Genomic DNA, 15,000 nt, shown 5'->3' with positions numbered 1-15,000 from the left:
TGTATATTACAGTAGACTGTAAATCAGAGGTCACACAAGCTATTTGTTTCCCAAATGCTGAATATCACACTTGAAAGCTCAATAGCATTGAGCATATTAAGAGAATAATAAAACACTCACCTTTCATTCATCTCAAAGCAGTTTTAAAGCCAAATTCTAAGCATTTCTACAGTTGCCATGCACTTGGGTTGGCACAAAAAACATAGCAACGGCAAAATGAAGGGTTTCAGTGTGGCGGGAGACTAGGAAATGTTCATGACAGCTTAATTGGCATCTAAATAATAAGACACGGCTAATTAAAAACAAAAGCAGCATAAATTACAACATGACTGCTGAAAGACATGAGGACTCAATTGCACGTTTTGGCTGTGATTGGTTTAATGCAAACACTGCTCAGCTGTAAATTATTCTACAGAATATGTTTTCAGAAATTATGTCAGCGATACAAAGAAGGTTCAGATGAAGGTGAAAAACATTTATTAGGATATACAAACCAGGCCAACAGGAAAATACACCATGAAGCGTTGCTCAGAGGTTGAACCTAAGGTGTGAAAATTGACTCAGATTTAAACCCCAAAGGCAAAAGTGAGAAAAACGTGTGTAAAATGTGAAAATATGATATTTTATTGATCAACTGATGTGCAAATACTTACAGTAACAATATGGCGCAGTCAGAGCTACGTGGAAAGTGGCGTTAAAAACATTAACCAACGTTTTAAGACTGAGAACGATCAAAACTAACAATATGTAGTAAAATGTTGACTCTAGCAGAGTTAAGCATCCATGTTATGAACGTTTGTACTAAAAGTAAAGTGTTTTAATATTCTACGATTCAAGCTACTTGCAACATTTTAATGGTTATATGCACAACCTGAATATCATATACACACTTTGTATAGACATAGATTTCAGTATAAATATGTTAAATGTACAATTTGCCTTTTTTTATAAACAAAAATAAAAGCCCTACAATTGCACGAGCAGGTGGGTCAATCTTACAAAAAAATATTTTTTTTTCATCAAAAAACAAAATAATATCTATATATTCAACTTAAAAACAAACGAAAAGAAAATCAGCCATATTGAAGTCTAGTATTGATTTCGTAATGAAATGTTTATTACTCTATTTTGAGAAAATAATATTTATATCAAATATTTATAAATAAAAGTCCTTAAATTAGATATATAGGTTTTACAATATTTAATTATGCACTTTTTACGATCGTAGAAATGAAGCAGAAATACTGTAGTTAAAAAAAATCAATTTGTAAAATATGCTATAATTCTCTTTATTTGTCTATTAATTTGGCTAATTCGTACAAATTTATACAAGTTAAGTCGTACGAAAGTGTACGATTTTAAAAAGGAGGTGTGGCACCAAACGCCGCCCCTAAACCCAATTGTCACTGAGGTATAAGCAACTTGTACTAAATTGTGCGAATGAGATGGTACAAATTCGTACGAATAAGGCACTAAATCAAAAAGTTACGAATTACCATGAGATTGTGCTGGATTCACCAAGGTAACTGATGATAAGGTTGTCATGATACTGGAATTCGGTACCAATTGGTACTAAAATTTTAAAAACGTCCATTTCCCGCTAACATTTAAGCGCCGTTGAGCACATCACGTATTTTAAAGTCACGTCAGCACCTTTGAGCATGTGTTTTAAAGTCACGTCAATCAGCTGGTTGTCTATAAGCTGACATACGAGCAATCTGCTGATGAATCGTGGCTTTAAAACGCTCCAGTGCCCGTCTATCTATGGTGACACTCAGTAAATAGCGGTGAGTTCGGTGAACTGATGACCTTTACAGCCAATCAAAGTCATTTCTGTTGAGTACGTGAACACAATGGTAAATCGGTAGTGTTTAGGAACATAAAAATTATACGAATGAGGTTGTACGAATTCGCATAAATTAAAATCATGAAGTTACGAAATCAAAAAGTTACGTATTGCTGTGAGATTGTGCTGGATTCAGCCAGGTAACTGATAATAGAGTTGTGACACTACTGGAATTCGGTACCAATCATTACAGTGATTTTAAAAATGTCCCTTTCCCGCTAACATTTAAGAGCTGTTGAGCACGCCACTTATTTTAAAGTCACGTCAGCACCTTTGAGGATTTGTTTTAAAGTCACGTTAATCAGCTGGTTGTCTATAAGCTGACATACGAGCAATCCGCTGATGAATCCGCTTTAAAACGCTCCAGTGTCCCTGTATCTGTGGTTACACTCAGTAAACAGTGGTGAGTTCGGTGAACTGATGACCTTTACAGCCAATCACAGTCATTTCTGTTGAGCACGTGAACACAATGGTAAATCAGGAGTGTTTAAGAACGTGCTCAACAGTGCTCAAATGTTCGCAGGAAATTGACAATTTTATAATTTTGGTATTAATTGGTACCGATTTTCGGTTTTGTGACAACCCAAACTGATAAAGGGGGAATAATTAAAGTTGCATAATTAAATTATATATATATATTAAAAAAAAAAAAAAAAAAAAAATATATATATATATATATATATATATATATATATATATATATATATATATATATATATATTTTTTTTTTTTTTATATATATATAATTTAATTATGCAACTTTAATATATATATATATATATATATATATATATATATATATAGTCCACACATACAATAACAGTAATCACACATTTAAAAAAGAAAACGGACAGCCTTCCCTTTACCTTGTGGAGTGTGTGATAGGCATTACTCTAAACTGTATCAAACCCGACTAGCATCACTATATCAAAGAAGCTCCAAAATAACTGTCATAAAATGCGGCCGTAAACCATCAAATTTGGTGGACATCAATCACACTTGAGTCTTGTTTCACTACTTAGTAGCTACGTAAAAAAAACCTTTAAAACAGGCCAGAGCAAAACCAATATCCAGTTTTTTAACAGCGGCATCCTGAGGGAGGCTGGCAGGAGAACTTACTGAGCAGGAGATGAATGTGCAGACTTCTAAGGGCCTAGTGCAAATGCATGCTTGAATCGTTCAGTCTTTTTACTGTGCGTCAGAAGCCATCAAGGCCACAGGAGGAGCTGTAAAAGAGGAAGAAGTAGGATGAAGGAGATGGTTGGGATGTGGGTGACTCCGCTGGTCTGCACATCTCGTTTGGGTCCATTGTTAGGAGGCTGGACTGGGATTTTGCCATACTGGGATGGAATTTGAACACTGCTTATGTTTTCTTTTGTTAAGTGCACTGTTGGGAGAAGAAGAAAAAAACGGGGTGAGGATTAGATACAGATAACATATTTACGCTGATTTGTAAATGCTTTCTGTTGTTGATGTTCTGTGAGGAATTTCAACCGAGACATTTTTTTTTCCAGATAACAAGGAATGGACCTTTGGATAACTTTCTAGCAACATTCCCTCAACATTCAGAAGAAATAGAATGTTTGTTAAACATTAGCTCGAACACGTTATTTCCACATCCTTTACAGAGCATTTTTCTGAAACTGTTTGGTTTGAGTTTGTCTGTTAAAAGTCACATTAAAGTTTTTTTAGATGATAGTTTTAAGGATATAAGCTTGTGTGTTCTAAAACAGTGACAAAATTCACATTTAGAAGATATAAACCTAATATAAACATCCAAAGCTTGCAGTTTGTCACTTCCGCATAAATGGGTCAACATTTTTTCCGACGATCACCTCATACTTCAAATTCTTTTCAAATCATCTGAACATTCAAATGCTCTCAAGTTTCTGACTTCCCCCACCCACTTCAAATGCTTCTTATTTGCTGCTTATTTGATGCGCTTGATTTCAACCACTCTCACTGATTGGTTGTTTTTTTTTATAAAGGGGAGGGGCTACTACATGTCCCGCCTTGTCTTTTTGTTTCAGATTGTTACATTTCAAATAAAAAAGACACGTTTCAAAGCACTTCATGGGACGTTTAAACCAGTTTTTCCCCACCCTGTTCTTGGAGGCACATCAACAGTACATATTTTGGATGGCTCTCTTATCTGACTCATTAACCTCAGGTTTTGGAGTCTTTTTTATGTTCTGATAAGTTGATTCAGGTGTGTTTGATTGATTAGGAAGGTTGAAAATGTTTACCGTTGTTGGAACATGCCTTTAGGAACAAGGATGGGAAACACTGCTTACAAAAAGGGTTCTATTTTAGCGATCTAGGCACATAGTCTAAAGCGCATGATGCAAAAGCACTAAAGGTGTGTCTGAATCCACTTTTGCTATTTTAAGGATGGAAAAATATGTTTTGCGCTGTGGCACATGGTCTAACAGGGTTGTGCTTATTCTCTTAATGAGTTATGGCTGTGTTTTAAGCATAACCTGCATTAAAGAGTCTCATCTCACAGGAGCATTTGCTATTTACATGGTGGACTTTGTAAGTGGAAAAACTGAACACTTCACTTGCGAGAAAACCGACCATCTGCAGCGCGAGGATAAAGAATGAGCCTCCACCATTCGGTCTCTTCATTTTCTCTTTACTTTACGTTTACTCTTTACTTTACTCCTTTACTTCCGTGGATAAGGAAACGCTGTTGTACGCACTCGACAGAAAACATCCATTAGCCTACATGTTTAATTTTGTTTGTTAAGACGAAGATTTTTTTTCAAAACTATTTCTAAATTTAGTTCAAATTTCCAGCAAAGGAATAAATGAACAATAACAACGTGTGGTCAAAAAAAAATCGCTTTTAGTTGGCTGATGGTGTGGTCTATATCAGTTCCTCAAAATAGCAACACACAAACAATGCGCCTTAACACACCTCCCTTTTAGACCGGCACACCCATGAGTCCACAAAGGGGTGCAAATGGATTTGCTATTTAAGCAACATGGTGTAAAACATGAAAATTAGGGTTGCGCTGGTCTGAAAATAGCAACAAATCATGCCATACATGACTTGTGCCTTATTGCACTGGGTGTAACAATTGTTTCCTATTTAACAGGCTAAAATTTTGGCAAGGTTTTTCTCAAAGATGTGAGTAGAGGTGAATTATGGCCACATAGCATGAATGATGTGGAATGCTGTGACATGTGGAACGTAACTGAATCAAGAAATTTACATAAGGATAAAAACATCCCCTGAATAAGCCGGAGCTAGTGAAGTGGTGTTTTGCATCTGCTGTGAAACTAGCATAAATCAACCCAGCCTTGTTCAACTATATTTATGGGGACTTCCTAGAAACATTTCTATACTGTACAAACTGTCCTCCTAAACCAAACCCTATGAAGAAACAATCTGCATTTTTACATTTTCAATTCATTCTGTGTAATAAAGTCCTTTTCTTCATCAGGGAAAAAATGTCTCCACAAACGTCAGAAATAACTGGTTTTGCTATACTCGTGGGGACATTTGTTACACACACAAACACAGAGTAATGCCTTCAGCTGAACATATGTGCATTGCGCAGCAGATGATCTGGGCCATATATCAGCAGCAGACTCGCAAATACAAACCAACAGACGGCAACACATTAACACGTCACAATCAAATGATGCATAGCATCCGCACGGACACAAACCAATGGCTTAACGTTTGGATATCTGGCCACAAACAAACACATTCACGGTTTAATGTTTCACAGGCGTGTTTTACCTGATTTCACAATAAATACGAGCCAGACGCAACAAGGCAGGGTGAGACGAAAACAAGTCACACCTTTTCCTAATGAAACCCAACCTGAGATCCCTCACACAATGGCCATTGTGCTGCGTTGTACAATACACAAAGGCTTCATTTATTCACAATCACTGCTGATGCCAATTAAAGGGTAAACCGATCTGATTGGCATCAGAGTGGAGAGCAAATGCCCGCGGGCTGCTTGGCTTTGACAGGAGTGATGTGTAGGAATGATCACATATGCTGGATAATATCTTGCTAAATATGCGGTGGCCGTGTGAAATTGAGGTTTCTCGCTGATGGTGGAAATGTTGGAGGATATACACATTCAGCATATTGTACTTTTGGTGCCTCTTCAAAGAGCATTGGGAAGCCACCATGGGGTGTACTTGAGGATGTTTTTACATCCTAATGGATATACTGTATTTTTTAGCATAGCAAAATGGGAGACTTTGCAAGATTTCAGCATTTCTAATCAAGACCACATCATTTTTTTCATTGCATTCACAAAGAATGAAACTGGCATTGAATAGACAAATACTGCTAATAAAAATGATAATACTTTATAAAAAATATTAAATGTGTAACATCCTATATAAATAAAAATCAATAAATTACAGAATATATAACTATATAAATTCTATATAAATAACTATATACATGCAAATAATGTGAAATAAAAATGAAAACACCTAGTTTAATGTAATAAAATAGTTTTTAACAATTTTTAAATAATTTGTCAAAGATTATTTATAAATCAGATGTGTTTTTAGCATGTATCTGGCCAAATATTGCAGAAACGCATGAAATGTACATTTAGAGATAACACGAATAACATAAATGTTTTTGTGGTATTTTAAAATGAAGCATTTATTTCTGTGTGTACACTTGCATATAATCTACTGTAGGTGTCACATTCACCAGTGATCTACTACTTAAGATCGCTGGTAAACACACATATTCACATGAACTACAATTCCGCCATGTCATGGACTACATATTCAGTCATGCAGGACACACACACCTGCTCCAAGTGATCACTGATTACGTGCACTCATAGCTGAAGCTACTCAGACTGATTACTTGGACTACAAATATAGCACACTAACACACAGTTGTTGCTGAGTCTTGTTTTCTGTTATAGTCACATCACAACGCGTTTCCTTTGCCGTGTTTTTGATTCTCGCCTTGTTTTCTTGTTTTATTCCTGTCTTCTGCCTGCCTTCTGACCATATACCTACTATTTCGACTGACTCTGGATTGCCCTCATGCATCTGTTTGCTCCTGTGTTGATCATTGCTTGCCTGACCATCCTGTCAATAGCCCCTATCACACAGTGATACCGGCAAATATCCGGAAAATTTCCGGAATGACTTTACTGGTAAATTCAATAAAGCGCTGTTCACACAGGCAAGGACTTTACGGAATTTTACCGGAAAAAAATGTTCAAACATCCATTCCAAAACACCGGTAAATTCTGACATCATTAGCCAGAAAGGACCTCTAAACGTCTAGGCTTGTATTTGTAAACATTTGACTACTTTACAAACTCTGTGGATGGATCAGTATTGTAAACAACTTTGATGAAAACATGGAGGAACACTTTCACATGTCGAGATGTACACGATATGTGTGTGTGCTGGCACTCACCGACTCCTTCACAGGCACACGCGAGGCGTCAAGCAACTGCAGCAAGCAGAGCTTGAAGGTAATTAATAGGGATGTAACAGTATTGTAAATACCGTCATACCGCAATATTAATTTTTTTCAATATTACCGAAGTCGCATGACTCGGTAAAACTATAGGTCTTCTGAGAAAATTTGCTCAGGCGAATGAAGCGAACGGGAGGTAGCGAAAACTACAATTCCCATCAGCCCAGGCATGGCCATAATCCTTTGCGGTCTGTTGTCGCTACAGATCCAGTAATGCGGAAATGGAGTGTGCTGCTAGTAGCGGAGATGAAAAAAAGATGGAAATGATCGAACCTAAAGCGGGTGTTGTCGCCGCGCGCGTACTGAATAGCAGTGTTGTCGTGCGCGTTCTGATCAGCTGTGTTGTCGCGCGTGTATTGTAAAGCGCCGAGGGGGGGTTGAGCGCGCATACTCAAGAGCGGTGTTGTCTACTGAAGGTCGGGACGGAGGGTGTGTCGCGTCGCGGGGGCACTTTTGATCGTTTTGGAAGGGCATTTTCTATCCAAGACTAAAAAGGGCATGTGCACTGCACAGGTTGAGCCCTATGTGTGCACGTGCCTGCAAGTTGGGGAATACGACTAATAGCAGTCATGGGGACTGCAGAAACACAGCACACTGTTCAGATTGATGCAGACATTGACTTGTACCGCAAAGAGACCTCTATCTCACTCATGGTTTGTCTTCTTAAGTGGGGGAAAGACAATGCACAACGTTACCCACTGCTGTCAACATGGGCCAAGTCATATCTCTGTCCCAGAATCCTCAGTCCCAAATAAGAGGGTTTTTTTCTGTTGCAGGGGACATTGTAAATGCCGAGAGATACCAGCTTTTACCAGATTATAGTTATATGATAATTTTCCTTTAAACCCATCTCTATCTAAGTGAGTGAGTGATTAAATGTTGAATGTGATGAGTTTTCAACAATACTAAATTGAAACTTTATTTTTTTTACATGGTTTAATAATTTTTTGCTATTAAAATTTAAGTTCCTGTTTCAAAGCTTACAGATAGATGACTAATTTGTATGTCATTGACACTTTTGGCACTTTTTTGGAGTATCTTCAAAAGTTTTGTTTTTCCTGTAAATGATTCAATAAATACCGTACTGTGACATTCATACCGAGGTATTACCGTACCGTGAAATTCTGATACCGTTACATCCCTAGTAAACAAACAACGGCTTATCATAAGCATCTTATCGATAATTATTTACACAGTTGGCAATAAGAAGTACCATATAAATGTTATCTGACTAACATCTAGCAGCTAAATGTGTCTGGAAAAATATTCAAAGGCTTTTATTTTCATAAACCGCACGGACGTGAATGCGTCTGACTGTTCTGATTGGCTAAAGTAGATGTCTTTACGTCAGCACGTTCTAGACGTGCATGCGCTCTTTCCGGCAATCGTCCTTCTGCGTTCACACAGAGCAGCTTTCCGGCAAATTACCAGTAAAGTTACAACTTCTCTTTCCGGATAATAGCCGGAACAAATTTACCGGTATTTTCAAAAAGGCCTGATCACACATACAGAACCTTCCGGAAAAGTGCCATATCTAAATAACCATGTTCTAATTTATTTTCCACATTGGCAAAATCAATATTAGCACAAAGCACTGTACACTACTGTACACGAAACAAAAACAATAACAATTGACTGATCATAAAAAAATATGTTCTTAAAATCTTTTTATCAAATACTAAAATATCACCACGATATTCACAAAATATTAATGATTTCAATATTGACAACAATAATAAATGTTCTTTAAGCAACGAGTTAGCATATCTGAAAACTCATGTAAGACTGGAACCTAAAATAATGACGCTTAAAATTCTGCTTTGCAGCACAAAATCTTTAAAACCGATCTCTGAAAATTTGAATAAAGAAATATGCACTGTATTAAAAAAACGAATTAAGAATTTTTTATAACCATATATCGGCTTTACAACTTTGATTAGATGGATATTAAATATGCATCCGGCTTCTAGGCTCAGACTTGCTGAATGCCAACCTGCACAACAGCAGTGCTCGTGTAATTGCTGTGACATGTGGCCACTCATTCGTAAGACAAAAGCAAATGGTATAATTACGCCTCCGTAAAACCATGTTTACCTTCTGTCTGTCAAAAACGCAGGTGAAGCATGACCACACTTGACAGCAAGAATGATTGCATTTCAGATCTTTTCTATGAAGCTGGAGCAGAACGCTACTGAACCCCCGTCCTAAACGACTCACGGACTGAATATATTAGTTCGCCTTGGCCTAGTTTTGCCAACTTCCAGCCGAGAAACAGTGACGAACGAGTAAAAAAAAAAAATTCTCGACAAGACTTCTACTTGACCTTAAACAAATTCAATATTTTAAAAAGACAGCTCCTTGGACTGTGTAGCTATTACAAGGTTCAAGTTTATCTGAGCAATAATGCAGCTTACAAAATCAAGTTGGAATGTTTTGCTAATGTTTTCATTAGGGTATGAAAACATCATGGCCTTAGAATGTTTACAATTTGTACACATTAAACATTCCATTTTTAAAAACATCTGACATAATTATTATGATTATTAGGTGTTATGTTGATACAAACGTTGATAGAATGTTTCAGTTTTCGTTTGGTAAACATTATAGGAACGTTACTATTAAAAAAGTGTTAACAATAACTTAAACCATGTGTAATGTTATTTAATAGTACTTTAAAAACATTTTTTCTAAAACTTGGAAGAAAAATGTTCTGTACACAAATAATAATAATAATAATAATAATAATAATAATATATTAATTCCTTACATTTATATAGCGCATTTCTGGACACTCAAAGTGCTTTGCACATTTTTTTGGGGGGGAATCTCCTCATTTACCACCAGTGTGCAGCATCCACCTGGATGATGTGACGGCAGCCATATTGCGCCAGATCATACACCACACACCAGCTGATTGATGGAGAGGAGACAGATAAAAGCCAATAATGATATGATGGACAGAGACCAATGGGCAAATTTGGCCAGAATGCCGGGGTTAAACCCCTACTCATTTTCGAAAGACATCCTGGGAATTTTAACGACCAAGACCTCAGTTTAACATCTCATTTGAAAGTTGGCGCTCACTGGCAGTATAGTATCCCCTTCACTATACTGGGGCATTAGGACCCACACAGACTGCAGGTTGAGCGCCCCTTCAGTTTTCCCATGTGGTCTTCCATACAGGTACTGACCAGGCGCAGCCTGTTTAGCTTCAGTGGGCGACCAAGCAGACAGAAATGAGCAAAACATTGGGCCCTATCATTCACCTTGTGCAATGTGGCGCAAAGCGACACAATTGTTGTTTGCTAGTTTCAGCTTGGTGCAAGAGTCATTTTGATGTTTTGCACCACGCTGTTTAAATAGCAAATGCATTTGCGCTCATGTATGCGCCAATGTGGTCTAAAAAAGAAGGTGTGTCAAGGCACATCGCTGGCGCGTTGCTATTTTGAGGAACTAAATTAGACTGCGCAATAGACCTGCTGAGAGGAGGTCTAAAGTCAGCGCATAGCGCATTAGTTGTACGCCTTGTTTACACATTGCTTAATACACACAAGTATATCATATACGCAGATATCTTTACAAATGAAAAAGAACTAAAGGAATAAAATATGACAAAAATTATTATTGTATATAGCCTACATGAATATAACCATTCATTATTATTGTTCATTTATTTGTTTGCTGGAAATTAGAACTGAATTTAGAAACAGTTTTGAAACTAATTTTTGCTCGTAACAAACAAAATTAACTATGTAGACTAATGGATGTCTGTGCGAACAACACCGTTTCCTTATCCACGAGAGAGAAAGTGAAAGTAAAGAATAAGGAGACTCATTCTGTCATTCTCGGTGCTGCAGATGCTCTGTTTAACTGTTTTCTTGCTAGTGAAGCATTCAGTTTTTCCACTTACAAAGTCCGCCATGTAAATAGCAAATGCAGTATGGCATGACGCAACTGACTCTTAAAGGGAATGGGAGATGAGACTCTGGTTTATTCTCGAAACTTACCTATAACTCATTAAGAGAATAAGCTCAACCCTGTTAGACCATGCGCAAGTGGATTTTTCCATCTTAAAATAGAAAAAGTAGATTCGGTCACGCCCTTAATGCTTTTGCACCCTGCGCTTTGGACGTAGCACCTGGATCGTCAAAATAGAGCCCAATATCTTAATGCGCTTAAACTTACATTTTCAGTTTGAAAAACATTATAGTTTAAATGATCTCATCTGCTTTTAATTGTGTGTACCACAGTATCATTAGACATTCTTACTTAAAAACTAATTAACTGCCTGCGACCACAATAGACAGTTGTTTATCGAAGCCTATGTTGCTTACTATTAAAGGGCCATGAAACCCCCTCGTTTCAGCAGGGTGTTTTCACACCTCTTCTTTGGAAAAAGTCAGAAAAGTGGGGGTGTCCAGCTCTGTTTAGGGGGGAGTGTCGGAGAAACTAAAGTGGGAGGGTGTGGGAGTGTCTATTTGGGCACGCGCGAGTTTCAGTCAAAATACACAGGAGAAAGGGATGGTGTTTAACCTACATGGACATCTGTAGTCGAATTATTTGCCAAATTATTAAATGTCGGACTTTAACTGCAGTTCGGCTCTTTCATTCAGGGAATTCATTCATGCCCCTCGCGACAAATTAGATATTTGTTTCGAGGAACTGCTCTAAGCGTGTATTTTTCATGCAATGTTTGATACCGCACGGCGAATGACAGAAAAAAAACCTCCGCATTTCCCGGAAACTTAGATGCACACGGCAGGTAGCGTCCGAAAGCCGCGTGTGTTATTCCGGTCACAAAATGCGGTGCTAACATGTTTGCACTCAATGCAATAGTTAACTTATTTGATACGAACAAACTGAATATACAAAGAGCACTGGTCGCTCACTTACCAAATCTGTAGAGACAGGACAATCACCAGCAACTAGAGCCGCGTCTTTATGAAGAGAAGACTACATCTGGAATCCGGATTTCAGCGTTTGCAGACGAGAACAGCTCTCAGGTAAACAATAATCCCCCTTAGACACGTAAATTATTGTTGTCGAGCGTCGCGTACACTGTAATCCACACGTGATCCAGATAAGCTCTCACAGAGAGAAAATGAAAACGAAACTTAATGGCAGCAAACTGTAAAAGCAACACTTCACGCTTGTTTTGCCAACACAACGTGGCGTCTCTGTGGTGTAAAGACGGTGACACTAATGAATATTAATGAAGTTGCACAATAGAGCGCGCTGATTGGTTTGAACCAAGCCTTGCTCATGCATTAATGCATCACACTGTAAGACGTAATAAGGCACACTCTGGCACAGACGTCCAGTCTGCACGCTGGTATACACGCTATTATGTCATGACCGTGACGCAGCTTCAAAAATTCGTTTCAAACAGGAAGTACGAATTTGCTTGAAATAACGCAAAAACAACCAATTTACACTTTTTAGTGAAATATAGGTGTCCTAATAGTGTTTTTAGCAGTGTGGGACACATATACGACTGTCAACAGCTCAAAAAATGTGTTTTGGTGTTTCGTGACCCTTTAACATGAAATATATTGTATTGTTTATATATAGTGTATAGCAATCCAGTGATTCAGTAGTAAATCTTCAGCATCATTACTGTAGTGTCACATGATCCATCAGAAATTATTTGAATATAATGATTTGGTGTTTAAAAATCACTTATTATTGGTAAAAGTTGTACTTTACAGTTAGCACAGTGTAATGCTTTAAAAAAGTTTTTTTTTTTTTTTTTAATTCTGAATTGAATTGATTTATTCTGCATTTAGTGGTTTAATAATGATCACAGTCCTATGATAGACATTATGTCTAAAAGCAGACAGGGCGCCATTGTTAACTTGTCCACCCACAAAAGTAGGTATAATTATGTGTGGTACTTGGCAGTCTTGAAAACTCTTGATGTTTATGAGAGCAAAAACAAAACATCTCCATTCATTCATTTACTTCAGTTTTTTTTTTTTAATCCAGAGGTGGGAAAAGCAGGTGTGGAAATGTGATCCCCCAACCAACAATGCCAAACACACACTTCGTTTATGAAGCCTGATGCTAGAAATAATGCTTCCTTCATCCACTGTAAATATACCTGGCAATTAACAGTTGTATGACTGTATATAAAGAAAAAAATATCCATAGATTGTGATTCACTGGGGTTTCCCTTCACCTACTTGTTATTTTGAATTGCATTATTGGAATATTTGCTGTCACTAGCTTTATCAGTTGCCAGTCACTGTCAACAAACTGTTAACAAAGATATCTTTATTGACATTATTAATACTTTAAAATGATTGATTTATTGTCTGGGCATGTAAATTATGGTACAAAAATCGTGAGATTCAGGAGTATAAATCAGATACTGAAGAATTTTCACAGAGTAAGTATTAAAAAAATACTACATTGGTAATAAAAAATAAATTACAGTAGCTTCAGAGTCACTTTGAGGCAAGCTTTTTCACCATTTTACCATTAGTTGGTGGTTTGGTTCCTTGACACTGTGCTGTTCTAACTAGAACTAAGTAGTCTACCACTATTTTCAACTCTTTCTCAAATTGATTGGCACTTTTTTTCAAAATCGATTTCTTAATCAACTTGAATTACACATTTGATCTGATTCAGTGTTCGCAAACATCGAAATTACCAGCCAAGAAGTTCTGAAACGTCGTTTTTTTCTGCAAAATTTTAAACAGCTTCTAGCATTTATGCTTCAAAGGATATTAGCATAAATATTATATAATATCTGCTGTTGAAAACTAGCCAACTGTGCCATCTGCTATTAAAAACAAGCCTAGAGCGCCATCTGCTGTTTAAAACTAGTTTAGAACAACATCTGCTGTTAAAAACTAGCCTAGAGCGCCAACTGCTGTTAAAAACTAGCCTAGAGCGCCAACTGCTGTTAAAAACTAGCTAGAGCACCATCCGCTGTTAAAAACTAGCTAGAGCACCATCCGCTGTTAAAAACTAGCCTAGAGCGCCATCTGCTGTTAAAAATTAGTTTAGTGCACCATCTGCTGTTAAAAACTAGTTTAGTGCACCATCTGCTGTTAAAAACTAGCCTAGAGCGCCATCTGCTGTTAAAAACTAGCCTAGAGCGCCATCTGCTGTTAATAACTAGCCTAAAGCACCATTTGCTGTTAAAACTAGTTTAGTGCGCCATCTGCTGTTAAAAACTAGCCTAGAGCACCACCTGCTGTTAAAAACTAGTTTAGAACACCATCTGCGGTCAAAAAAAATGAACCTAAATCGCCATCTGCTGGTAAAAACTAGCCTAGAGCACAATTTGCAGTTAATAACTATCCTAAAGCACCATCTGCTGTTAAAACTAGTTTAGTGCACCATCTGCTGTTAAAAACTAGTCTAGAGAGCCATCTGCTGATAAAAAACTAGCTTAGAGCACAACCTGCTGTTAAATCGAGACGGTGCTCACTGCAGAGCCATTTGAGCAGAGTTGAGCGTACACCAACCCCACCCCTAACCCTACCCCCAGTGGCATCCCTCGTAGAAGAAGTGCAAGAAAGGAGGAGCGAAAGCTCAAGCTCACCCTCGCTGGAGCTCAACTCTGCTCAAATGGCTCTGCAGTGAGCACCACTTGGTTAAATCTAGCCTAGAGCACCATTTGCTGTTAAAAAAAACTAGCCTAGAGTGCCATCTGCTG

General features: G+C 37.6%; 1 protein-coding gene across 1 annotated transcript in view; it reads right to left on the bottom strand.

Annotated features, from left to right (window-relative positions):
* Positions 1–3,054: 3,054 nt before the first annotated feature.
* The window catches only part of gpc5b (glypican 5b), a 64,436-nt gene continuing 52,490 nt past the window's right edge, over positions 3,055–15,000 (bottom strand). Inside the window, 1 exon segment of the mRNA NM_001302221.1 lies at positions 3,055–3,233. Coding sequence (NP_001289150.1) covers positions 3,055–3,233 — 179 coding nt within the window.

Source organism: Danio rerio, chromosome 22 (genome assembly GCF_052040795.2).
Source record: "Danio rerio strain M-AB ecotype USA chromosome 22, GRCz13ab, whole genome shotgun sequence".
NCBI classification, from domain to species: Eukaryota; Metazoa; Chordata; class Actinopteri; order Cypriniformes; family Danionidae; genus Danio; species Danio rerio.
The sequence above is the reverse complement of the archived record's forward strand: the minus strand, read 5'-3'. Positions and strand labels throughout refer to the sequence as shown.